Source organism: Lipotes vexillifer, unplaced genomic scaffold (assembly GCF_000442215.2).
Source record: "Lipotes vexillifer unplaced genomic scaffold, Lipotes_vexillifer_v1.1 scaffold1344, whole genome shotgun sequence".
NCBI classification, from domain to species: domain Eukaryota; kingdom Metazoa; phylum Chordata; class Mammalia; order Artiodactyla; family Lipotidae; genus Lipotes; species Lipotes vexillifer.
Window position 1 is genome coordinate 527191 of NW_006775258.1, and position 25746 is coordinate 552936.

General features: G+C 48.2%; 1 protein-coding gene across 1 annotated transcript in view; it reads right to left on the reverse strand.

Annotated features, from left to right (window-relative positions):
- ABCA13 (ATP binding cassette subfamily A member 13) overlaps positions 1–25746 on the reverse strand; it is a 259148-nt gene that overhangs the window by 149439 nt on the left and 83963 nt on the right. The window contains 5 exon segments of the mRNA XM_007472367.1: positions 2089–2285; positions 5985–6087; positions 6090–6202; positions 8417–8597; positions 9515–9595. Of these exon segments, the coding sequence (XP_007472429.1) occupies positions 2089–2285; positions 5985–6087; positions 6090–6202; positions 8417–8597; positions 9515–9595 (675 nt within the window).

Genomic DNA, 25746 nt, shown 5'->3' on the forward strand with positions numbered 1-25746 from the left:
AGCAGGAAACGCGGATCACATCCCAGGGAGTCGGAGCGCCAAACGCACCATGTTCTGCCAGCAGAGCCTCCTTCTATTCAGCAGGGATCACTTGCTTTTGTGCCGCCCTTAGTTCTGGTTTACAAAGCTGTGGCACAGCTGCCTGGAGGTTTGGGGCTGTTTCCAGACACTGCTACATGCTGATGCTTGAAAACCTATTTCCCTCCTGGTACCACCCATCTTATCCTACTGATTTCACACGTCCGTCAGTGCACAGATTCTTCCAAAGGAGCCTCCAAAGACAACCATTGCCAAATGACCTAGAACAGCGAGAATGTATTTAATTTATAACAACAGAATTTGAAGAAAGCTGCCTGTTTCTGAGACTTTTATCGTATCTGGTTTTCTATGCAAAGTTACGATTATGCTCGTGACTCAAATGTTCTGTCAGCTGAGCCCTGAAGGCCCCAGCTCTGATTTTTAAAATAAACAAGAACCAAGAGCCTGTGGTGTTTACTGTGTGCTGCAACCCAAGCAAGCAGAGTAACAATATCTGCTGACCTGCCCGCCTCTCACCTGTCCTCTTCATCAACCCCACTCCCGGGGCAGGGAAAGGATTTACGTTCATTTTATCTCAAAACATCACCCGTCCCTTTAAGCAGTATCCAAAGTCTCTTGCACAGAGGGTCACTATTTATCATCCTATTTTTCTCCCCAAAGGGCCTCAGGTAAGAGGAGAGAGGGTGGAGCTGTGATCTCGGGGCAGTGGTCAGGGTGAGGGGCACGGGCCCGGCGTGGTCAGCATCCTCTGGCCCCAGGTGATGACCGGGACCACCTGGTCCTGTCCCCGCCCCTGTGCAGCATGGGGCCCTCTGCTCCCCTGGGCCCCTCAGTCCTGCTGGCTGCCAGCCCCCAAGTCTCCCCCGGCTTCCAGGGCCCACCTCACCCTTGTAGGCAGCATGCCTGGCAGGCTCTGCCGCCCTCTCAGTACAGAAGCTGGGGACTGTGAAAGTGCGGGGCAGGCGCCACAGGTGCGGCCCTGGGCCAGCGTCCTGCTAGGCCTCATGAGCTCTGATGTGGCTGCACCGGGTCGGGAGGACCCCTCACCCCTGACCACCTCACGGGCCCGGAGCGGTCGCCCAGCCCAGGGCAGTCTGCGGCCTTTTCTGTCTTCTCCCTCCACGACCCCCCTAGGTTTCTGCAACAGAAAAGGACAGGGTGGTCCTTTCAGGTCTCCTCCCCGACCCCGGCCTTACGACTAAGCTTCAAGGGATGAACAGGAGCATCTTTTCTGCCTTAAGGAGAGAATATGACGACTTTTCTCTGGTCCCTTCTCCCTGCATTTCTTAAGAAGCAAATCCTAATCTCCCCCAGGGAGGTGAAGGTTTCAGGTTAAGTCAAAAAGGCTTTGTACTCAAAAGTCCAAAAAGAAAAGAAAACAACATTTTACAAGCTTCCATGGTAGCCCTGCCGCCGTTGCTCCCACGCATGCCTAGCAGCAGCACTGGGTATGTTTCTCTCTTCCCGATGCTTTTTCCAAACTCCGGTGTTTCTGTGTGAAATGCAGTGCTTCCTGGCTGCCGTGCTTCAGAATCACAGCAGGAAATCAGAAGCGGGAAGTCAGTAAGCACCCATCTAACGCCCTAGGTTGGAAATACTGTCCACAATAATACAGGTGAGAAACACGAAACTTCCAAAGCACAGCCCAGGCTCCACCCTTGGCTCGGGGAACCTCCTCTGTGGCTGCAAGCAAACCCCAGCCCTTCTCTCTGGGCCTTGGTTTCCTCCCTGAGAAAAGGGAGAGCTTTTTCCAGATTATAGCTGGGACACCCCTCCTTGTAATCCCAGAATGACTCCAGGATGGAGCCCAACGTGGATGCGTGCAGTGTCCACTGGCATCAGGCGTGACAAGCTCGGATGGCCCCACTGCTGAGGCTGAGCAACCCCCAGACGCCCGGCACCACGGGGATGCTGCACGACGGGTGTGTCTCCGTGCGCTCCTGGGAAATTTCTTTCCCCGAGAAGGATGACGTATTGGGATACGCCCCTTGCCCCCCTCCACCACGGCGGTACCGCTGGAGGAGAACGCGGAGCGCCGCCCGGTCCCGCCTTCTCGGTATTCGAGGAGCACGTCCCAGACGCCACGGCGGGAACATGGGTCCACCCCGCTGGTGGGCTCGTCCAGGACCACGGTCCTCGACGCCTCGAGGAAGGTGATGCCGAGGGACAGCTTCCTCCACGCGCCCCGTGAGAGGGCGCGGGCGTGTTGGGGCTGGTGCTGTGCCAGCCCCACGTCCTGGAGAGTTCTGGAACGAGAACACAGCCCTCACCTCCCTGAACTCCTAATCCCACTCCACAAACAATGCCTTGCGAGGACCGAGCTCTTTCTAAGAGGCCCAGAAACACAGAGGAGGCCCAGGACCCACGTTGCCCACGAGTCCTGACGCGACAGCACCGGCCTCCGAGGGGCCCGGATGGAGCCACGTCGGGGGACCCAGCGCGGGGCCTCATGAGCAGGACCTGCCCTTAGGTCCCGTTTGTAGGAAATACGTGCTGTCTCCTCTCTGGGCTTCACTCACACCTGCTGCCGAGGGCCCTCCGTTCCCTCGGGACTCTGCGGAGGCCGGTGGGGCGGCCAGAGCAGCCCGCCAGGCACGTCTGTGGAAGGTCTGGACTCTGGTCCACATGCGCTACATCTGGAGCAGCCCCTTCCTGACTGAGGAATGACCAGACGCCGTTAGAGTGTGGATTGGCCCCCTCTTATCTTCGGGAGCCTTCAGTCTCTGATTTCAGACGCCCGGCATCTCCCAACGGGAGGAGCCACCGCCGTCTTTCCTCACAGGTAACCTTTCACTCTGAGCCCCGTGACCTCTTGGGAACACTTAGCTCCCCCAACCTACTTAACCTCACCCTCTGTGCAGCCCCTCTTAGAGCAGTGCCCCCCGAAACCCTCCCCTGAGCACCCACAGCCAGTGGATTTTCTCCCACGGAGCCGCAGGTGGGTCACGACTTCCTGGAGGCCACGGAGCAGCCAGAGAGGACGAGGGATCACAAGGTGCCACGCAGCCTTGCTTCAAGACGGTCAGCTCCCAGAAACCGCAAACCCCCAGGCAAAGATGCTGACTGGTAAAATCCCAGGGACCCGCCTGCCTGACCACCGAGTAAATGCTTCGTGTCCGTTTCACTGTTTGCGGATTTCTCATCCCGACCCAGAAGGAGCCCAGGAGAGCTTCTCAGGTCTGGTTGTCAGTCTGCCGCCTTGACGGTTGGTCAGCATCCCCGTGCATTTCCTGCGAGGTGAACCTCAACTTACATTTGGAGCCATTCTTGCCCTTGTTTTTCAGGTGCTCCCACTGTGGGTAGCAGCCCAGTTGGGAGGAAAAGGGCAAGCGGTCCATCTCAGCAGGGGACTGACTTCACCTTCATTCCCATTAGACCCCCAACCCCTCCCCGGCCAGGTGACTCCAACACCAGAGGAGGTGAATTTATTTAGCCCACGTTGGTCCCACATGGACCGGCAGAGAAAACCAACAGCAAAACAAGGCAGTGAGATGTCAGATGTTCTCAAACACACAGGTCCTAATTCCATTTCTATGTTATACCAAAACCCCACCCATTCTCTCTCGACCTTGAACTCAGCACACTCCTATGCACTCCACACCAGGCCGCACCCTGGACCCAGCTGCTTCCGGCAGCCGCAGCTCCACCAGAGGCTCGATCCCACGCGTCCTCCTCTGACCACATCCTTTCTCCAGCCATCGCTCACCCACAAAACCCGACTCTCCTCTGGGCCCCCCGGCCCCTCCCTGCCCTCTGCGTCCACAGGCTCTGCCCTCCGCAGAGTCGCCCCCCCCCACAACCCTCCCCGCCACTCCCGGGACGGCGCCCAGCAAGCCACCGCCCACATCCGCCTCAGTGGTTCGCTCCGTATTCGAAATATCCTCTTCTCTTCCATCTTGATAACGTCCCATTTCTTTGCTCCCTTTCGCAGCAAGACTCTGGGGAAGAAGTGTAGTTTCCAGCCCCCTCCTTCCATCCCCTCTCTGTGGACTCCAGAGAGACCTCCCTCCCCACTGTGCTACTGAGATGTGTCTGCCCAAGTCACCGGCCACTTCCTTACCCTAAGTCCAGAAGTCGTGTTTCGGTCTTCATGGTAGCTGACCCTCCTCAGTGGACTGGTCCCTCCTCATCCCTTCACACTGCAGGGTCCAGGCTCGGTGCCCTGTCCTCTCCTCACGTCCACCTGCACACCTGCCCTCTTGGGTCTCTTCGCCGTCCAACAAGCCAGCCTGCAGCTGGAGCCCTGCGGTGCTTGCCGGAATGCTCAAGACCAACGTTAACTGCATCACGGCATCCCATTGATAAAGTGCCTCCTTGACTCCTCCTACCTCCTCCTCCAAATAAAAGGTAGAACAGTAAAGACCTGACTCTTGACAAAGGTTCCCTCTGAGGCGTCTACCCAGGATCCCGTCTGCCTTGAACAGGATTGTAACGAAGCTCCTCATTAAGGAAACCAAGCACTGCCACGGGAGCTGACAGTGAGGTCAGCTGCGAGTCAGGGGCTTCAGCCGCTGGTCCTCTAATTGAGAACAGCTGTCCTAAAACATGATCGCACCCCGACCACCTCTGTGCACACGAGCCTCGTTGCCAGGTAACACGCAGCAAACTGATAACCACCGAGGTTGCTGCACCCACATCGAAAGATGGAGCCCGCAAAGCGTCGTTAGGAGCTACGTTGAGGCCCAGCCACTAGCAGAGCAGTCTGCCGTGGTCCAGGGTAGGCGCATACTTTGAATTAAAATTGGTGCCCCGAGACTTTTATAAAAATGTAGGTGGCACGTAACCAATCTGTCCTTTAGCAACACACATCACTTCTCTGCAAGTACCTGCTGTCGTTTAAGACAGGCTTGACTAGCACAAAGGAGACATTTTCCTGTGTATTCGAGACCCCACAGTCACTAGCGTGGCTGTCATCAGCAGCCACTTCTGAAGACGTGATGTGAACCTGCCCCCTGCAGTGGAGAACAGCCTCTAGACACCACTTACTGGCCAACAATGTGAACTGGGGGGTGACGGGAGACCACTGTTAAAACGAAGCCCAGGGCACCATCTCTGATTTATGGACTTGTGTCCCCTGAGGTTGGGGCTACCTCGGTTCAGACTTAATTCGCATATGACCCTGCGAGCGTGGGCGTCTGCCTGCATCTGACCTGCTCCACGCGCGCTGTCCCTAAACACAGTCCTCCGTTTCAAGGGAGATCATCCAGAGAAGCGCTGCTCTCTTCCAGGCATGGAGAATACACCTGCCCGAGGCGGGCGCTGCTGGAGAGACAGGGGGTCGTTTTCCAGCACTGCTCCCAACCACAAGGTTTTCCTGTTTCACGTGGTGAGGAACAGGGTCTCGGGGGACGGAGCACTCCCAAGCCCTGCACGCTTTCTCCTTCACTACCCGCTGACTGTAAACCCTCACTTTACAAAATGAATCTTGCGAAACTATTTCAAGGCAGCGATACGCGGTTACATGTGACAGTTCCTTAGATGCCCATTTTCTTCTGAGGCCCGTGCAGTACTGACCATCCATCCTCACACCCCGGCCCCAAAGCAGCATCTCCCCGCCGCGGGTCGGGCCTGCCTGACGTCCCGCTTCGTGAAGTCGGCCTGAGAACAAGGAGCCTCCACACTGGCCCGGCCGTGCATCCCCCCGAGAGCCAAGCCCAGCGTGGGTCACGGCCCTCACACCCACCCAGGCTGTGTCTTCTACATCAGTGGCTCCCCCGCTGGCTTAAGGCCCCACCCTGCCCTGTCCTTCCCCATCGGCCCCTGCTGCCTGCAACCACCTGCCCGCAGGGTAACTTCCAGGCTCCTCGGCAGGACCGCTTAGGCTCCTTCGCCCTCTCCTCACCCCCTCCACCGGTCCTTTGCACCTCGGGACACCCAGAAGCACCCACACCTGTTACACACCCACACAAGCCAGGCGGCGGGGAGCAGAGGTGGCTGCCCCCCACATATGGACATGCCCACGCAGCTCCTGGTGGGTCCCCCGTGGCACCTTCAGGGAGGAGAACAGCAGCAGGTAGTCGAGCACCGTGAGGGGGCCAAACAGGACGTGCGCTGCGGACACGTGCCCAGCTCCGCCCTGACCGAGGGTGCCTCCGTCTGCAGGTTCCTGCCACTGACTGCAATGGCTCCGGATGCGGGGGGCGTAGAGCCCCTTGGCAAAGATCTGCAGAGAAAGAAGAAACGTAAGCTGTCCCGGGGACGCCTGCAGCCTGCGGGGTGTCGCACCCAACCTCCCGCCAGCTGCCTCCTACACACGGAGGCAAAAAGTGGCAGGAGCTCTGTGGGACGCAGGCCTGCAGTCGGGTCATGCTCCCATGGGAGGCACTGTGGCCACCGACCTCAGAGCTGCGAGTGTAGGATGGTGACTCCGAGTCTGTTGTCACAGACGAGGAAGCAAGCTAGAGAAACAGCCAATCACCCAAGTCCTCACTGGATGTGAGGCGAGCAGAGACGCGACCTCAACCCCCAGACCTGCGGCCGGGCCTCATTCCTCTACAGGTGGCTGGAGCCACCTCTCTGCCACGTCAAATCCACAAGAAGCCGAGGCCCGTCTCCAGAAACTCATGTCTGCCTTGCCCACAGGACACCTGAGGTCTGCCCAGTCTGCTAGTTCAGGGAGTTTATTATTCATGCTTTGACTATGTTCTTTTTCTCCAAAGTGAGATATACACCCAACGCAAGACCTAGCAAACCACTCCTAACTACTTACAGAAAGAAATTAAAATGTGTGTCCACACAAAGTGGTCTACATGAATGTTCCTAATCACCAAAACCTGGACACAACCTCAACTGCCACCAACAGGTGAAACAATAAACCAGCTGTGGTGTTTCCACCACGTGGAATCCTCAGGACCAGACAGCTGATGCTACAGTACCACACGTGGGTCTCCGAGCATCGTGCCAACGGGGGACCCAGCACAACTCCACTTATAGGAAATGCTAGAGAATGCAAACTGCATAACAGCAACAAACAGCAGGTCTGGTCGCTTGGGGGCCAGGATTCAGGAGGCACAGGGGCCTTGGGGCGGGGAGCGGCACAAACGTCGGTGTCCTGTTCCTCCCCCAGCTGCTGTGCAGCTGTAGCTAAGCCTGTCGGCCCATCAGACACACATCTGGACACATACTGTTTGCTGCACGTGAAATGCACCTCAGTAACTTTGATTGACAACTGTGTGCTATATAATTTTCAAACCTCAGTAATTTTGATTGACAACTGTGTGCTATATAATTTTCAAACCTCTTCAGGGGATACAATGGGACCATGTGTACACATCTGGATGAGTCTCAGAGCTTCTCATTTCAAGCAGTGACCACCAGCCAGTGAACAGACCTCTGAGCCTCTCTTCTGAGACCTGCCAGGAAGAGACATCCCTGGGGTAACACAGCCTGCTGCAAACAGGCACAAAAAATAACTCAGTCAGCGACCCTCGAAACATCGAGAAACTCCTGATTTAATTCTCATCATTGTGCTGAACACAAACACCAGGTTTTCTTGTAGGAAATGTGCATTAGTAAAAGCACAGTGTGGAGGCTGTCTTTCTGAGCCATTATTTGAGCAACGTTTCCTTTCCTGATCTGAAAACGCTAAAAAACTACTCAGCGAAATCTTCAACTCTATTTCAGCATCCGAGGAAAGTAGAAACTTTTCCACATTTTCACAGTAAAAGATTTCTGAAGCTTTGTGTTTTCTACCTATAAGAATTCTGAAGCAAATACTCCCTTTTCTTGCTTTAACTAAGCATACTTTAGTCCTACTAATAAAGAACAAAAAGACAGTCACTTGCTCAAAAGAGACATTCAGTAATTTGGGTGGTTTGGCCTTAAACACGCCCCATTTCCACAGTCAGCTCAGGCTGTTTTGTGGGCCATGAATGTTTGAGCTCATCCTTTCTCTGGGATCACATGATTTGATTCTTTAAACAAATCTGGAGCCATTGGATTCCAAATCAGAAATAAAGATTTCACAAAAACACAACCACACAAAAAGCAGAACATGAAAAAGAAAAATACTCAGGTGTTAAAAAATTTGCAAACATCATTGCAAATTTCATCTTCCTCTAGATATGCAAGCAGAGTTAAACTTAGTAGGAGAAAAGAAAATGTCATAGGACTTTCAAAGGCCAAAGTGAAACCGTGAATATCTTTTAGGGAATAAAAGAATTAAATTTATTTTTAAAAGTCCCTCCCCCACCCTTGAGTCTGCTCAGACCCACGGCACCTCTAGTGAGAAGTCTGTCTTTCTGCTGTGTCTTTAAACTCTGTACTGAGACGAAATAAAAAAAAAAGAAGAAAAAAAGGGATCTAGCCTCTGTCTCACAGGTAACCTGGTATCTGTAAGAACCAAAGCCCCGGGTTTCAGGAGGGGAGTGGGACGCACATGACAGTGGTCTTCCCAGCACCGTTAGTCCCCGGCAGGGCAGTGATCTGGTCCCTGTGGAAGGTCAGGGTCAGGTCCCAGAACCCCGCCTGGTGGTGATCGTGCTCCTTGGTCACAGAAAGCAGGACAACACCTGGGGGGCCTCCTTCCAGCTCTCCTTCCCCATTTTGCAGGGATGAGCCTGTGAGGAAGATGCAATTCACCCTGAGGGGAATTCCAAAGCCCCCAAAGTAATGTTCACAGTTAATAACTCAGTGGCTGCCTCGGGCTTGAATTTTAGTTCTGTGAAACTTGCAAAGCAATTCAAAAATCTTTCTCTACCAAAATCAAGAGGCAGATTATACGATGGCAAAAATTAAGTGAAATCACTGACTACAAAGTTTTGTACCCTATGCTACACATTTTTCAAGAAAATAAAAACAAGCACGCATGCACACAGGTGTTTGTATGTATACAGAGGAATGATGGCAGGCAGGTTAGTTACACACACGACTGACAGTCTCCAGAGAAGGTGACCATTACTAGGTGGTGCTGTCCCAAATTTTCTGTGAGATTCATATTTTACTTGTGCAGCCAGAAAACAATTACAATATTGACTTACAGTATAAAACCGTCACGATGGGAGCTTGTTTATCCATAGATTCCTGCTAAGCTGTGCTCTGTGGACAAGCCCCAGACCCCGACAGGACTGGGGTGGGGACCAGCCGCCCCCCGCCAGTCTCCTGGGAAGCACATCCCCATTTGTAGGGGCAGCGATAGTCTCTCTGATGGAGCCTTGAATAAACTAGCACTTGTGAAACACTTTGAACATTCTGAAGTGTGTTACACTTGGGACTTTTGCTTCTATTTATTACACAAATTCATGTTAGAAATGAAGCTTCATTTTGATGAATTACAATAGATGCACAAATGCACATGATGCACAGAGGATGCTGCAAACAGTAACACTAACACTGGGGTCCCTGCCCACGAGGGGTGGAAAGTGGGCATCTGGGCAGCGGTGCACACACGGTTATAAAGGCTCAACCAGGAATGAAAAACAAAACCAAACTGGCCAGAAGGAGAAACACGCCTCCAACTACACTCCTTGTTACCAACCTTGACTGTCCACATCCCCACTGAAGAAGAACAGGTGAGAACCCCCATGATCTGCCTTTTCACCACCACCATATATGGAATCTAAAAAGAAAATGGTCCTGATGACTCTAGGGGCAGGACAGGAATAAAGACACAGATGTAGAGAATGGACTTGAGGACATGGGGAGGGATAATGTTAAGCTGGGACGAAGTGAAAGAGTGCCATGGACATCTATACACTACCAAACGTAAAATAGGTAGCTTGTGGGAAGCTGCTGCATCGCACGAGGAGATCATCTTGGTGCTTTGTGACCATCTAGAGGGGTGGGATAGGGAGGGTGGGAGGGAGACGCAAGAGGGAAGGGATATGGGGATATACGTATGCATATAGATGATTCAATTTGTTATACAGCAGAAACTAACACAACAATGTGAAGCAATTATACTCCAATAAAGATGTTTTAAAACATCCCTACAGAGAAAGATAACTCATAGTGCTAACATTTCTATATGAGGTGTATCGCCATTCTTCAAACGGATCCTCCAAATTAATTTCATCCACTTAATAGTTACTTTGCCCCATTATATATTGAAATGAAAGTGTATTTAATAATTAATGCCTATAATTTTTCTTTTAACACAGCCTAGCTTATATTTGATGCGTGGTCTAAGTTCTACAAGTGATTGAAGAGATAAAGGCCTCCATGCAGACTGTTTTATATTTTAGCATGTTGACCATTGAGCACAGAAGAGACACACAATCACACACACGACTCAAAAGATTCAAAGAGGTGACTGCAAAGGAAAGCATGGGGGTCCCTTGTCTTTTAATGTGAAGGAAGATGCTGAGCTGGTATTTGGTCCAGTATTTACCACCTGTTACAGGTTGTTGGAGTCTTAGCCCTGGTACCTTGGAATGTGACTGTATTTGGAGGGATAGTCTTTAAAGAGTGATTAAGGTAAAAGGAGGTCATGGGGGTGGGACCTGATCTAATAGGACTGGTGTTCTTAGAAGAAGAGATCAGGACACAGACACACACAGAGGCATGACAATGTGAGAACCCGGGGAGAAGGCAGCCGTCCACACGCCCAGGAGAGAGGCCTCGGGAGGAACCAGCCCTGCCCACACCTGGATCCTGGAGTCTGGAGCCCAGAGCTGTGACAGAATATGTGTCTCCTGTTTAAGCCCTGCAGTCTGTGTACTTTGTGATGCAACCCTAACCAACTAGAGCAGGTGGAATATACCCCAAGATCCCCCACACTAATAACCATCCCTCAGGGGATGAGGGGGAGTAGCAGGTGGGTAATTATATCACATCACGGCCGGCACTGCCCCGCACTCTGTCCCGGGCACCATCCAGGGTCCTGCAACCACCCGACATGGGCACACGGCTGTCTCCTCTCCTCCGCAAGCAGAAGGGGGGCAGCAAGTCTGTCTGAGGACATGAAGCTGCAGAAGCCACATGGTAGGATTGGTTCAAGATGGCGGAGGAGAAGGATGTGCTCTCACTCCCTCTTGCAAAAGCACCGAAATCACATCTAACTGCTCAACAATCATTTACAAGAAGACACTGGAACTCACCAAAAAAGATACCCCACATCCAAAGACAAAGGAGAAGCCACAATGGGATAGTAGGAGGGGCTCAATCACAATAAAATCAAATCCCATAACTGCTGGGTAGGTGACTCACAAACTGGAGAACACTTATTACACAGAAGTCCAGCCACTGGAGTGAAGGTTCTGAGCCCCATGTCAGGCTTCCCAACCTAGGGGTCCAGCAATGGGAGGAGGAAATCCTAGAGAATCAGACTTTGAAGGCTAGCAGTATTTGATTGCAGGACTTGGACAGGACTTTGGGAAACAGAGACTCCATTCCTGGAGGGCACACACAAAGTAGTGTGTGCATCAGGACCCAGGGGAAGGAGAAGTGACCCCATTGAAGACTGAACCATTCCCACCTGCTAGTTTTGGAAGGTCTGCTGCAGAGGTGGGGGGCAGCTGTGGCTCATCACGGGGACAAGAACACTGGCAGAAGAAGTTCTCAGAAGTACTCCTTGGTGTGAGTCCGCCATTGGCCCCAACAAAGAGCCCCGGTAGGCTCCAGTGTTGGGTCACCTTAGGCCAAACAACCAACTGTGAGGGAACCCAGCCCCACCCATCAGCAGGCAAGCAGATTAAAGTTTTCCTGAGCTCTGCCTACCAGAGCAACAGCCAGCTCTACCCACCACCAGTCCCTCCCATGAGGAAACTTGCACAAGCCTCTGAGATAGCTTCATCCACCAGAGGGCAGACAGCAGAAGCAAGAAGAACTACAATCCTGCAGCCTGTGGAACAAAAACCACATTCACAGAAAGATAGGCAAGATGAAAAGGCAGAGGGCTATGTACCAGATGAAGGAACAAGATAAAACCCCAGGAAAACAACAAAATGCAATGGAGATAGGCAATCTTCCAGAAAAAGAATTCAAAATGATCATAGTGAAGATGATCCAGGACCTCATAAAAAGAATGGAGGCAAAGGTTGAGAAGATGCAAGAAATGTTTAACAAAGATCTAGAAGAATTAAAGAACAAACAAACAGAGATGAACAATACAATAACTGAACTGAAAAATACACTAGAAGGAACCAATAGCAGAATAACTGAGGCAGAAGAACGGGTAAGTGACCTGGAAGACAGAATGGTGGAATTCACTGCAGTAGAACAGGATAAAGAAAAAAGAATGAAAAGAAATGAAGACAGCCTAAGAGACCTCTGGGACAACATTAAACACAACAACATTTGCATTATAGGGGTCCCAGAAGGAGAAGAGAGAGAGAAAGAACCCGAGAAAATATTTGAAGAGATTATAGTCGAAAACATCCCTAACATGGGAAAGGAAAGAGCCACCCAAGTCCAGGAAGAACAGAGAGTCCCATACAGGATAAACCCAAGGAAAAACACATCAAGACACATAGTAATCAAATTGGCAAAAATTAAAGACAAAGAAAAATTATTGAAAGCAGCAAGGGAAAAATGACAAAAAACATACAAGGGAATTCCCATAAGGTTAACAGCTGATTTCTCAGCAGAAACTCTACAAGCCAGAAGAGAGTGGCATGACACATTTAAAGTGATGAAAGGGAAAAACCTACAACCAAGATTACTCTACCCGGCAAGGATCTCATTCATATTCGATGGAGAAATCAAAAGCTTTACAGACAAGCAAAAGCTAAGAGAATTCAGCACCACCAAACCAGCTCTACAATAAATGCTAAGGAAATTTCTCTAAGTGGGAAACACAACAGAAGAGAAGGACCTACAAAAAGAAACCCAAAACACTTAAGAAAATCGTAATATGAACAGACATATCGATAATTACCTTAAACGTGAATGGATTAAATGCTCCAACCAAAAGATATAGGTTTGCTGAATGGATACAAAAACAGAACCCATATATATGCTGTCTACAAGAGACCCACTTCAGACCTAGGGACACATACAGACTGAAAGTGAGAGGATGGAAAAAGATATTCCATGCAAATGGAAATCAAAAGAAAGCTGGAGTAGCAATACTCATATCATATAAAATAGACTTTAAAATAAAGAATGTTACAAGAGACAAGGATGGACACTACATAATGACCAAGGGATGAATCCAAGAAGACGACATAACAATTATAAAAATATATGCACCCAACACAGAAGCACCTCAATACATAAGATAACTGCTAACAGCTATAAAAGAAGAAATCAACAGTAACACAATAATAATAAGGGACTTTAACACCTCACTTTCACCAATGGACAGATCATCCAAACAGAAGATTAATAAGGAAACACAAGCTGTAAATGACACAATAGACCGGATAGATTTACTTGATATTTATACAACATTCCATGCAAAAACAGCAGATTACACTTTCTTCTCAAGTGTGCATGGAACATTCTCCAGGATAGATCACATATTGAGTCACAAATCAAGCCTCAGTAAGCTTAACAAAATTGAAATCATATCAAGCATCTTTTCTGACCACAATGCTATGAGATTGCAAATCAATTACTGGGAAAAAAACATAAAACACACAAACACATGGAGGCTAAACAATGCATTACTAAATAACCAAGAGATCCCTGAAGATATCAAAGAGGAAATAAAATACCTAGAGGCAAATGACAACGAAAACATGACAATCCAAAACCTATGGGATGCAGCAAAAGCATTTCTAAGAGGGAAGTTTATAGCTATACAAGCCAAACTCAAGAAACAAGAAAAATCTCAAATAAACAATCTAACCTTACACCTAAAGGAACTAAAGAAGAAGAAACAAAACCCAAAGGTAGCAGAAAGAAAGAAATCAGAAAGATCAGAGCAGAAATAAATGAAACAGAAACAAAGAAAACAATAACAAAGATCAATAAAACTAAAAGGTGGTTCTTTGAGAAGATAAACAAAATTGATAAACCCTTAGCCAGACTCATCAAGAAAAAGAGGAAGAGGACTCAAATCAATAAATTTAGAAATGAAAAGGGAGAAGTTACAACAGACACCACAGAAATACAAAGCATCAAAAGAGACTTCAAGCAACTCTATGCCAATAAAATGGACAATTTGGAAGAAATGGACAAATTCTTAGAAAGGTATAACCTTCCAAGACTGAACCAGGAAGAAATAGAAAATATGAACAGACCAGTCACAAGTAATGAAATTCAAACAGTGATTAAAAATCTTCCAACAAACCCAAGTCAAGGACCAGATGGCTTCACAGGTGAATTCTATCAAACACTTAGAGAAGAGCTAACACCCACCCTTCTCAAATTCTTCCAAAAAATTGCAGAGGAAGGAACACTCCCAAACTCATTCTATGAGGCCACCATAACCCTAATACCAAAACCAGAAAAAGATGTCACAAAAAAAAAGAAAACTACAGGCCAATATCATTGATGAATATAGATGCAAAAATCCTCAACAAAATACTAGCAAACAGAATCCAACAACACATTAAAAGGATCATACACCATGATCAAGTGAAATTTAGAAAAGGGATATAAGGATTCTTCAATATACACAAATAAATCAATGTGAAGCATAAAAACCATATGATCATCTCAATAGATGCAGAAAAAGCTTATGACAAAATTCAACACCGATTTACGATAAAAACTCTCCAGAAAGTGGGCATAGAGGGAGCCTATCTCAACATAATAAAGGCCATATATGACAAACTCACAGCAAACATCGTTCTCAATGGTGAAAAACTGAAATCATTTCCTCTAAGATGAGGAACAAGACAAGGATGCCCACTCTCACCACTATTATTCAACATAGTTTTGGAAGTCTTAGCCATGGCAATCAGAGAAGAAAAAGAAATAAAAGGAATCCAAATTGGAAAAGAAGAAGTAAAACTGCTACTGTTTGCAGATGACATGCTATACATGGAGAATCCTAAAGATGCCACCAGAAAACTACTAGAGCTAATCAATGAATTTGGTAAAGTTGCAGGATACAAAATTAATGCACAGAAATCTCTTGCATTCCTATACACTAACAATGAGAATTCTGAAAGAGAAGTTAAGGAAACACTCCGATTTACCATTACAACAAAAAGAATAAAATACCTAGGAATAAACCTACCTAGGGAGACAAAAGACCTGTATGCAGAAAACTATAAGACACTGATGAAAGAAATTAAATATGATAGCAACAGATGGAGAGATATACCATGTTCTTGGATTGGAAGAATCAATATTGTGAAAATGACTATACTACCCAAAGCAATCTACAGATTCAATGCAATCCCTATCAAATTACCAGTGGCATTTTTTACAGAACTAGAACAAAATATCTTAAAATTTGTCTGGAGACACAAAAGACCCAGAATAGTGAAAGCAGTCCTGAGGGAAAAAAATGGAGCTGGAGGAATCAGACTCCCTGATTTAGGAGTATACTACAAAGCCACAGTAATCAAGACAATATGGTACTGGCACAAAACCAGAAATATAGTTCAATAGAACAGGACAGAAAGCCCAGAGATAAACCCATGCACCTATGGTCAACTAATCTATGACAAAGGAAGCAAGGATATACAATGGAGAAAAGACAGTCTCTTCAATAAGTGGTGCTGGGAAAACTGGACAGCAACATGTAAAAGAATGAAATTAGAACACTCCCTAACATCATACACAAAATAAACTCAAAATGAATTAGATACCTAAATGTAAGACTGGACACTATAAAACTCTTAGAGAAAAACATAGGAAGAACACTCTTTGACATAAATCACAGCAAGATCTTTTTTGGTTCACCTCTTAGAGTAATGGAAATAAAAACAAACAAATGGGACCTAATGAAATTTAAAAGCTTTGGCAAAGCAAAGGAAACTACAAACAAGACGAAATGACAACCCAGAATGGGAGAAAATATTTGTAAACGAATCAATGGACAACAGATTAATCTCCAAAATATATAAACAGCTCATGCAGCTCAATATTAAAAAAAAAAACAGACAACCCAATCAAAAAATGCGCCGAAGAGCTAAAGAGACATTTCTCCAAAAAAGACATAGAGATGGGCAGGAAGCACATGAAAAGCTGCTCAACATCACTAATTATTAGATAAATGCAAATGAAAATTACAATGAGGTATCACCTCACACCAGTAAAAATGGGCATCATCAGAAAATCTACAAACAACAAAGGCTGGAGAGGGTGTGGAGAAAAGGGAACCCTCTTGCACTGTTGGTGGGAATGTAAATTGATACAGCCACTATGGAGAACAGTATGGAGTTCCTTAAAAAACTAAAAATAGAATTACCATATGAGCCAGCAATCCCACTACTGGGCATATACCCAGAGGAAATCATAATTCAAAAAGAGTCATGCACCCCAATGTTCATTGCAACACTATTTACAATAGCCAGGTCATGGAAGCAACCTAAATGCCCATCGACAGACGAATGGATAAAGAAGATGTGGTACATATATACAATGGAATATATATATGCACTCACTAAATATATATATTTTAGTCAGCCATATAAAAGGAATGAAATTGGGTATTTGTATAGATGTGGATGGATCTAGAGACTCATACAGAGCTAAGTAAGTCAGAAAGAGAAAAACAAATATCGTATATTAACGCATATATGTGGAACCTAGAAAAAATGGTACAGATGAACCGGTTTGCAGGGCAGAAATTGATACACAGATGTAGAGAACAAACGTACAGACACCAAGGGGCGAAAGCGGGGGGGTGGGAGTGGTGGTGGTGGTGGTGTGATGAGTTGGGCGATTGGGATTGACGTATACACTGTTATGTATAAAATGGATGACTAATAAGAAGCTGCTGTATAAAAAAATAAATGAAATTTAAAAATTTTAAAAAAAGGCATTGGTGACTTAGAGTGGCAAATTAACATCAATAATATAGATTATGATGCCAAATCCTCTCAGCTTCTATCGAAAAGCAATTATATTAAAATGTTCTACCCTCCTAAATGTTTTAGCCCTTATATTACCGAGATTTTGTGTATTTAAAATCTATATTATCAACTAAATCAAGAAAAGCACTTTGGAATGTCCTATTTAATTGGGTGGAACGCAATCCTTCGGGCCAAACGAAAGGCAAGGCACTGTAGCAGTTAAGAGCATTGGCTATGTGCCAGACTAAGTCTGAATCTCAGTTCTGCCATTTAAGTTTTAAATAACCTTTCTGTGTTTCAGTTATCTTGTAAAAATGGAGATGATAATGAGCATTAAGTACCTAAATGAGTTGATATTTACCAGACAAAGCAAATACTGTAAGCGATCGCTCTCGTTTTTATTAATAAAATTATTGCTGCTAAAAAAAAAAAAAAAGCCACTCGGGAAACGCCGGGCAGCCTCTGGTGGCACCTGCCCACCTGCACACAGGCTGCTGCCCCTTCAAATCAGCAGGGAGCCTCGCCTGCCTCAGTTCCTGGGCCCCACCCTCTTCAACCACCCAGTGGGAGCGGGTCCTGGACACTCGTGTGAATGATGCGTTTGCGGAAACAGCAGGAGAGGATGAGCAGCGAACGCATCAGGGGACCCGCTCTGCGGGGCCGGCGCCCTTTCTCTCCATCTGGGCTTTGGGCAGCGGTTTCCTGCTGGAAGCACACCTCCCCCACCCCCGCTTCCCACCCCGGCTTCCCACCCCAGGCTGAGCGAGCGCCGGAGACAACCCGGCCAGTGGGAGGGGCACCGCCTGGTAGAAGAGCAGGCGGGGCCAGACGCTGGGGATGGAACAGACTGTGGACCAGCAGAGGTGGGGAGGCCCCCAGAGGCCTGGCGGGCCCTGGGGGGATGCTGGGTGGACCAGGTCGGGTGCACGAGGCGCGGCCCAGGGTCCCGGCTGCAGGCCGTGCCGAGTTAGAAAAACAGATTAGAGATAAACTGAATATTAATGGTCTGCCCGGGCTTTTAAATCCTCCTAATTAACCTATTAATCTAAGCGGATGGGGAGCTGCTGAGTCCCAGTTGGCACAGAGGCCACTCGGCGCTCCTCCACCCTGGGCTTTTGCTCCTAAAGTCACGCCTGATTTCTGAGAACCTGCTCACATTACCAAGTGTTGTGGGAACGTTAACGCATGCCAAGGCCCTCAGTTCCTCCCGAGCTCTGCTGCCCGAGGGGGGACACCGGAGCCCAGGGGGCCGGGAGGCTAATCAGAGCTGCCCCCAAGCGGACGGTGGCGAAGGAAGAAGCCGGGGATGTTGGACGGATAGGGAAGAACCCGATCCCACTGGAGGCACATAAAGAGTTTATGAAACAAAACTGCCAACTCCGGGAGGACCAGATGCTTGCTCCTGAGCTGAGTGAAGTGCATGGCCCTGCAGGGGACACTGAGCCTGCAGGCAGGGAGACCATGTGATGTATGACACTGTGACTTCGGGGCGTCCCTGTCTGACACTGAGCCTGGGCAACGCTGGGCTGCGTTCCTACACCATCCCTTCATCAAAAAGACAAGGGAATGCAGAGAAAGCACCTGTGTGGCGGTGTATATACATGTGTGAGTGTGTAAGAGAGACAGACAGGAAGTTCCCACCCGCCCCCCAACCTGGGGAGACCCTCCTACCCTGGGAGACCCTCACACAGTGGCTGTCCTGATCCCCAAGTGGCTAGGAGCCCCCAGGGCTGTCTTGGAAAGGGGCTCTTTGGGTGGGCAGAGTGAATGGGTAGTTTTAAACATAGACTTTATTATTATTCAGGCACAATGAGGCCAGCAGAGACTCTGGTCGTCACAGTTCTCAAGAGGAGGGGACGTGCCTCACCTTGCAGGGCCTCACAGGGAAGCAGCAGGACCAGTGGGGGGGCAGAGGAAGCCAGGGAAATCGTAGGCAACAGCCTCTATTGTGGTTTCTGTGGCAGCAAAGGGCGAGCAGGCTTAGGACCGGCCAGTCTGAGTAATGCCCGTGGGCTCTGGGCACAGGGCTGCCCCGGTTGCCTGGCCCTGGCCCGTGTGAGGAGAGCAGGGGACAGTGGCCTGAGTGTGGGAACCTGCAGCGGAGGCTGTCTTGAGTGTGAAAGGCATGCCCACGGGCAAAGCCTTCACTGCCTCCAGGGATTAGCTCGCCCTGGAGGGCCATCCCTCCACAGTCAGGAAAGCCCAGGATGTCAGATTAGTAGAAACAGAAAATGAAAAGGCCTGATGAGTGACTAAGGGCTGCACAAATCCCCTCCAGTGGGCAGGCATGTGGGAAGGGAGGAGTCCCACAAGGCGCAGAACACAACCCAGCAAAGACCTGTCCTTGGCCTGCATCCTGTGAGACCACCGCACGCACTCACGCAAGGGACAAGCTCTTATGGTCACGTGAGTGCAGGACACATAAACCCAAAGTTCCTGGGAAGTTCCATTATACACTGAATTTTCCAGGAATGCAACCACTTTAAAACCCAGTGGAAGATTATTTGATGAGGAAGTTGTTCATCATTTCAGAAAACCTCATTCCATCATGGGTGTGATGCCAGCTCACTGTCTGAGTCTGTGGTGCAGCACAGCTGTGGCTACGGCATAGCCCGTGACCCACAAATACATGTTAGAGCTGAGACGCTTCCAACAAACTTGGAACCAAATGCTCTTAAAGTTAGCATAGTTTCATGAATGTGCTAAATTTTACTAATAAAGTTTTCTGAAAACTATTTTACGTTACTGTCATTATATATATATAAGCATTATAGCACAATAAGAAATCCATTGTATAAAAATTACACATTCAAATGATTCATAGGGAGGCTTCCTGTTAGATTTCAATCTTATTCTGATGCTGTTCCCAGGCATCTCCCCGTGTCTTCTCCATGAACCCTCTTTATGACTGTTCTTTCGTCCAGTCCACCGTCCATTTCCTGACACTGACTACAGAATATGATAACCAAAGTCTAAAATCTAGAGTCTGAATGGAGGCCCTGACATGGGGTGGAATTATAAGACGGATGTATCTGCCATTTCATCATCAGCCCTGTGAGATGACACAGGGGATTATCTGATCGTACACTTTTAAATAAGACCCAGATCATTTACCAAATATCATTCTTTTATCCAGTCCATTTGTGTCTAATTTTTCCTACTTTAAGTTATTTCCATCTTTTTTATCATATACAAGTGAGTCTTATCTGTCATTACTTACCTGAGTATTAGCTTTATTCTACTCTCTATCTTTATCTCCTCTGTTTCTTTTACTTTTAGTACCAAATGCTTTCTGATCTTTTTTTATTTATTTATTTATTTATTTATTTATTTATTTATTTTTGGCTGTGTTGGGTCTTCGTTTCTGTGCGAGGGCTTTCCCTAGTTGTGGTGAGCTGGGGCCACTCTTCATTGCGGTGTGCGGGCCTCTCATCGTCGCAGTCTCTCTTGTTGTGGAGCACAAGCTCCAGACACACAGGCTCAGTAGTTGTGGCTCACGGGCCCAGTTGCTCCGCGGCATGTGGGATCTTCACAGACCAGGGCTCGAACCTGTGTCCCCTGCATTAGCAGGCAGATTCTCAACCACTGTGCCACCAGGGAAGCCCTCTGATCATTTTTCTTCCCTTAAACATATAAACTTACTCCGAGCATCCAAGTACCTACCTCATTTTGTGTTTTAATAAAGTCATGGCTGAGCATTGAGAATTTGTATATTATTTCATTACAAATTACTTTTTCTTTCTCTTTTATATTACAGTTAAGACATTACTCTAATTTTTAAATCATCTGCAGGTATCATGTGTGCAGGTAGGCTTTATTATCTGTGAATTTAATCTCAAGAGAGTCAAGGGTGTGTTACGAAATATTTGTCTTAAAAAGAGCAAAGTGAGCAGGGAGAACCTAGAAATTGTAATTACTACTTATGGATCTGAATGCCCACCAATATTTTCTAGCAATTTCATTTTTTGTTATTATTGGCAGACTTTGTGGAAGTTGAAAATAAATACTCTGTGTTATTTAAGGATATATAAATTACCGACTGCAATTGTTCTTTTAACTTTTGAAACAGAAGAATCAGGAATTTCATGATTAAAAAAAGGAGAAATATTTATTGCCATCTTTGGCCGACTCTGTGTCTTTTTGTTTTTATACCTGTGTTACAAAGATCTCGGAGTTTTGATCTTTGATTTTGGAATAGACTCTGGCCTTCCTAACTAGCCAGTAGTTCAACCACCCAGCGTGGCCCCCAACCCGATGCTGGCAAACCCCGGACCCAACGTGGCCCTTGTGGCCTCGGTCCTTCCAAAAGATAAGCAAATTGGGCTCTTAGGTCTCCTGGCCTCTCAAGGAAGACAGCTTTCCCTTCCCTTCTGAGCCCCAAGGTGACCTGATTTACCTTTCAGAAAAATATAAAATACTCTCTAGAAACCATCACCTTGGCTGATAGTCTGCTGACTCAGCGCTTCCTCACCAACCAGCATTCCTCCCATCGCTCAGCTTTTCTGGGCCAACTTCCCCTCCTCCATGAGCTCGCCCAAGTTCCCTTTTCTTCCCCTGAAACATGATCTACAAAGCGGGACTTGTGAGCACCAGACACGTCCCTCAAGGGCTCAGTCTTTTTTTTTAACTATCATAAAGTACATATCACACAAGTTACCACCTTAACCATGTTTAAGCAAACAATTCAGGAATGTGAAGTACATTCACACTGCTGTGTAACCACCTCCAGAACTGCTTTCACCTTGTACCATCTGAACACCAATCCCCACCCTCCCCCCTCCAGCCCCTAGTGACCCCCATTCTACTTTCTGTCTCCATGATTTGGCTACTGCAGGTATGTCACTCAGCAATCTCCAGAGGAACAGAATCAAGAAGACATATATACGTACATGTGTGTGTGTGTGTGTGTGTGTGTGTCCACAGACAGAAGTTTACTATGACACATTGGGCTCATGCAATCATGGAGGCTGAGAAGTCCCACCATCAGCCGTCTGCAAGCTGGAGGCCCAGGAGAGCCAGTGGTGTGGTTCTAGTCTGAACCCGAAGGCCTGAGAACCAGGGCGGGCTGCTAGTACAAGTCCTGGTCTGAGTCTGGAGGCCCAAGAACCAGGCACTTCAGCATCCAAGGACAGGAGAAGGGAGATGCTCCAGCTTAAGCACAGGGAAAATTCACCCTTCCTGTACCTTTCTGTTCCATTCAGACCCTGGGCAGCTTGGGGGATGCCCACCCATATTGCTGAGGGCCACTCATTCTAATTTCTTCTGGAAACACCTTCACAGACATACCCAGCATCATGTTTCACTTGCTATCTGGGCATCTTTTAGTTCAGTCAAGTTGACACATAAAATTAACCACACTAGGTATTTCATATAAGTAGAATCATACAGAATTTATCCCTTTGTAACTGTTTATTTCATTTAGCATATAATATCTTCAAGGCTCATTCATCTTGTAGCAAGTGTCAGAATTTCCTTCTTTTTTAAGGCTGAATGACATTCCATTGCATGTATACACCACACTTTATTTACACATTCATTCAGCGATAGACACTTGGGCTGCTTCCACATTCTGGTCACTGTGAACAACATTGCTATGGACGTGGATGCCCCAATATCTCTCTGAGACCCTGCTTTCAATTCTTTCGGGCTCAGTGCTTTGGGTGTTTGCTGCTCTTGCAAGAAGCCTCTTCTGGTGGCAGCATCTCTCTGGTCTGTCCTGCCCCTGAGCTTTCTCCACCAACTCCCAGACCCTGTTCTCCAGGGCATCTTCTGGAAAGTCGTGGTCACATCACCTCTCCACCCTGCACCCATTCATCAAACCTCCCCTCCCTTGAGGCAGTGCTTGGGGAACTGGGCACAGCCTATGGCTAGGTGATTGATTCCCAGTGTCCAGAGTTGCCAGAAGCAGCAAAACCTGGAAAATTAGTGAAAACCTCATTCTGAGGAGATCTGGAGGTCCAAACAAGAAGGACCACATCTCTCTACAAGCCCAACATGCAAACTCATCATTGGAGCAGGAAGCAGAGCCAGGAGGTGGGGGGACGGGCACAGGCCGGGATGAGAGGAGAGGGGGAACACACACGTGAGTTCTAAGGAGCCGGGCGGGAGCGCCGAGCAGAGAGGACCAACTCAAAACCGGTGGATCTCAACTCAAAACCGGTGGATCTCAGCGCACATGCGTGGTCCATCTCGCCTCCAGGGCACATCGTCACCTTTCGAAAGATACCTGCTCACAGCACATCCACATTTCAGTCAAGGGTCTGTCCTTTCAGTTCCTCCGGGAAGACAGAACCAAGCCTCTCACACTTTTTAAAGGAAGAGTGGGAAGAAAGAGCATTTCATCGACAAAACCACTGAAGTAAACTCTTTCAGCCAACACCAGGCTGCTTTGCTCCGAAAACATGTCTCTCTCCCTTCTACGCTGTTGTATGCACCACCACCCCTCCGATCTTTTCCTCTTCTTAAATTATTTAGCATTCTGAGAAAACAAAAAACAAAACATAGAGTCAATTTTTATAGTCTATATCCTGTACTAGTTATTGTAATTTTTATCATAGAGAAGAAAAAATTTTCTTCTATGTATGTGCAAATTTATGCTCCTGTGTGCTCATTAAATCTTTTTATAAATTCGCTAAATATAAACTTTACTTTTTAATAAATGATTGGTTCAAGTTATTTGCTAGGATTTCCACTGAGAATTATGTTTTTAAACTTTGACCTGAGAATTTCAATTTTCTTTCATAACTTTGCAAAGCATATTGTCATTTTTCTTTGGAAACTTTGAAATATTAATTTAAATTCTTATAATGAAAACTAGTGATTTTTATTGCTTATGTCCTTGGCATGAAGTTTTGAAAGGCCTTCCCTCTCTTTAAAATCATACTTTTCCTATTTCTTCATTATTTTTAATGCTACTTATTTTGATGAATTTATGAATGAGCAAGACATTTTCTCCCTAATAGATTGACTGAATTACGTATCTTTTCTCCTCGATTAAAAATGCCAACTTTGATTCAAGGTCAGCACCACGGGGAAATGAGATGCTCCCTCTGTCCACCCCCTTCAATGTGGATCTCGTAAAACACCCGCGACTCAGCAAAGGCTCTTCTGCCCAGTACACCAGGACCCTGGAGAGACCCTCACACCTGCCTGTCTGAAGGTATAGAGGAGGCAGGGCCTGCGATCCCCATCCCCACTGGGGCCACAACAGCTGAGCCCACAGCCTGGAGAACCACAGCACCTGGGAGGTGGGGCACAGGATCCCAGGCTTGCAGCACAGAGGCACCCACAGCCACAGGACGGCGCCGACAACCCCGGGCCCTCCAGCCACGGTGGCACCCATGACTCCAGCCGCCCCGTCTGACAACCCCAGACCTGGGGGAGACGCCTGCCACCCAGGCCCCTCCCTCCCCCCCCTTGCCACGCCAGGCCACCTGGGATGCAGGGGAGGCATCCTCCAACCTGGTGCCCCCCAATGGCAATGCCAGTGGCAGAAGGAACCAGGACTCCAGAGACACAAAGAGCAGGAACAAGGGCAGTGGGGACACCTCTGGCAGAGGCCGTGGACGGGTGGGAAATTCTGAGTCTCAAATGCAGCCGGGGGCTGCTCAGATAAGAGAAACCAAAAACTTGAGCTACAGCACCACCTACTGAAAAAACAAAAAAGGGCCTCTAATCACCAACCTGTTGAACTGTTAGAATCAAAGTTAAAAAATACTTTACCAAAATAAGAAAGGTGTTCACTACTTCAAGTGTGCCAGCAGAGGAGAAATTCATCCAGCTCCACAAAAAACCATAACATGACAGCACAGAGAGAAAAGTGACAATTCTCCAGAAACCAAACTTAAAGTCACAGAAGTTTGTGATCTAACTGATAGAGAATTCAAAATAGCTGTCAAGAAGAAACTCCAGGGGGTTGTGGAAAGATGGCGGAGGAGTAAGACGTGGAGATCACCTTCCTCCCCACAGATACACCAGAAATACATCTACATGTGGAACAATTCCTACAGAGCACCTACTGAATGCTGGCGGAAGACCTCAGACTTCCCAAAAGGCAAGAAATTCCCCCACGTACCTGGGTAGGGCAAAAGAAAAAAAAATTAATTAAAAACAGAGACAAAAGAATAGGGACGGCACCTGCACCAGTGGGAGGGAGCTGTGAAGGAGGAAAGGTCTCCACACACCAGGAGCCCCTTCGCGGGCGGAGATTGCAGGAGGCGGAGCGGGGAGCTTCGGAGCCGCGGAGGACAGCACAGGAACAGGGGTGCGGAGGCCAAAGCGGAGAGATTCCCGCACAGAGGATCGGTGCCGACCGGCACTCACCAGCCCGAGAGGGTTGTGTGCTCACCCGCCGGGGCGGGCGGGGCTGCGAGCCGAGGCTCGGGTTTCGGGTCGGAGCACAGGGAGAGGACTGGGATTGGCAGCTTGAACATAGCCCGAAGGGGTTAGTGCGCCACGGCTAGCCGGGAGGGAGTCCGGGGAAAAGGCTGCACCTGCTGAGGAGGCAAGAGACTTTTTCTTCCCTCTTTGTTTCCTGGGGCGCGAGGAGAGGGGTTTAAGAGCGCTGCTTAAAGGAACTCCAGAAACGGGCGCGAGCCGCGGCTAAAAGCTCGGACACCAGAGACGGGCGGGAGACGCTAAAGCTGCTGCTGACGCCACCAAGAGGCCTGTGTGCGAGCACAGGTCACTATCCACACCCCTCTTCAGGGGAGCCTGTGCAGCCCGCCTCTGCCAGGTTCCCGGGATCCAGGGACAACTTCCCAGGGAGAACACACGGCGGGCCTCAGGCTGGTGCAACGTCACGCCGACTTCTGCCGCCGCAGGCCCGCCCCGCACTCCGTGCCCCTCCCTCCCC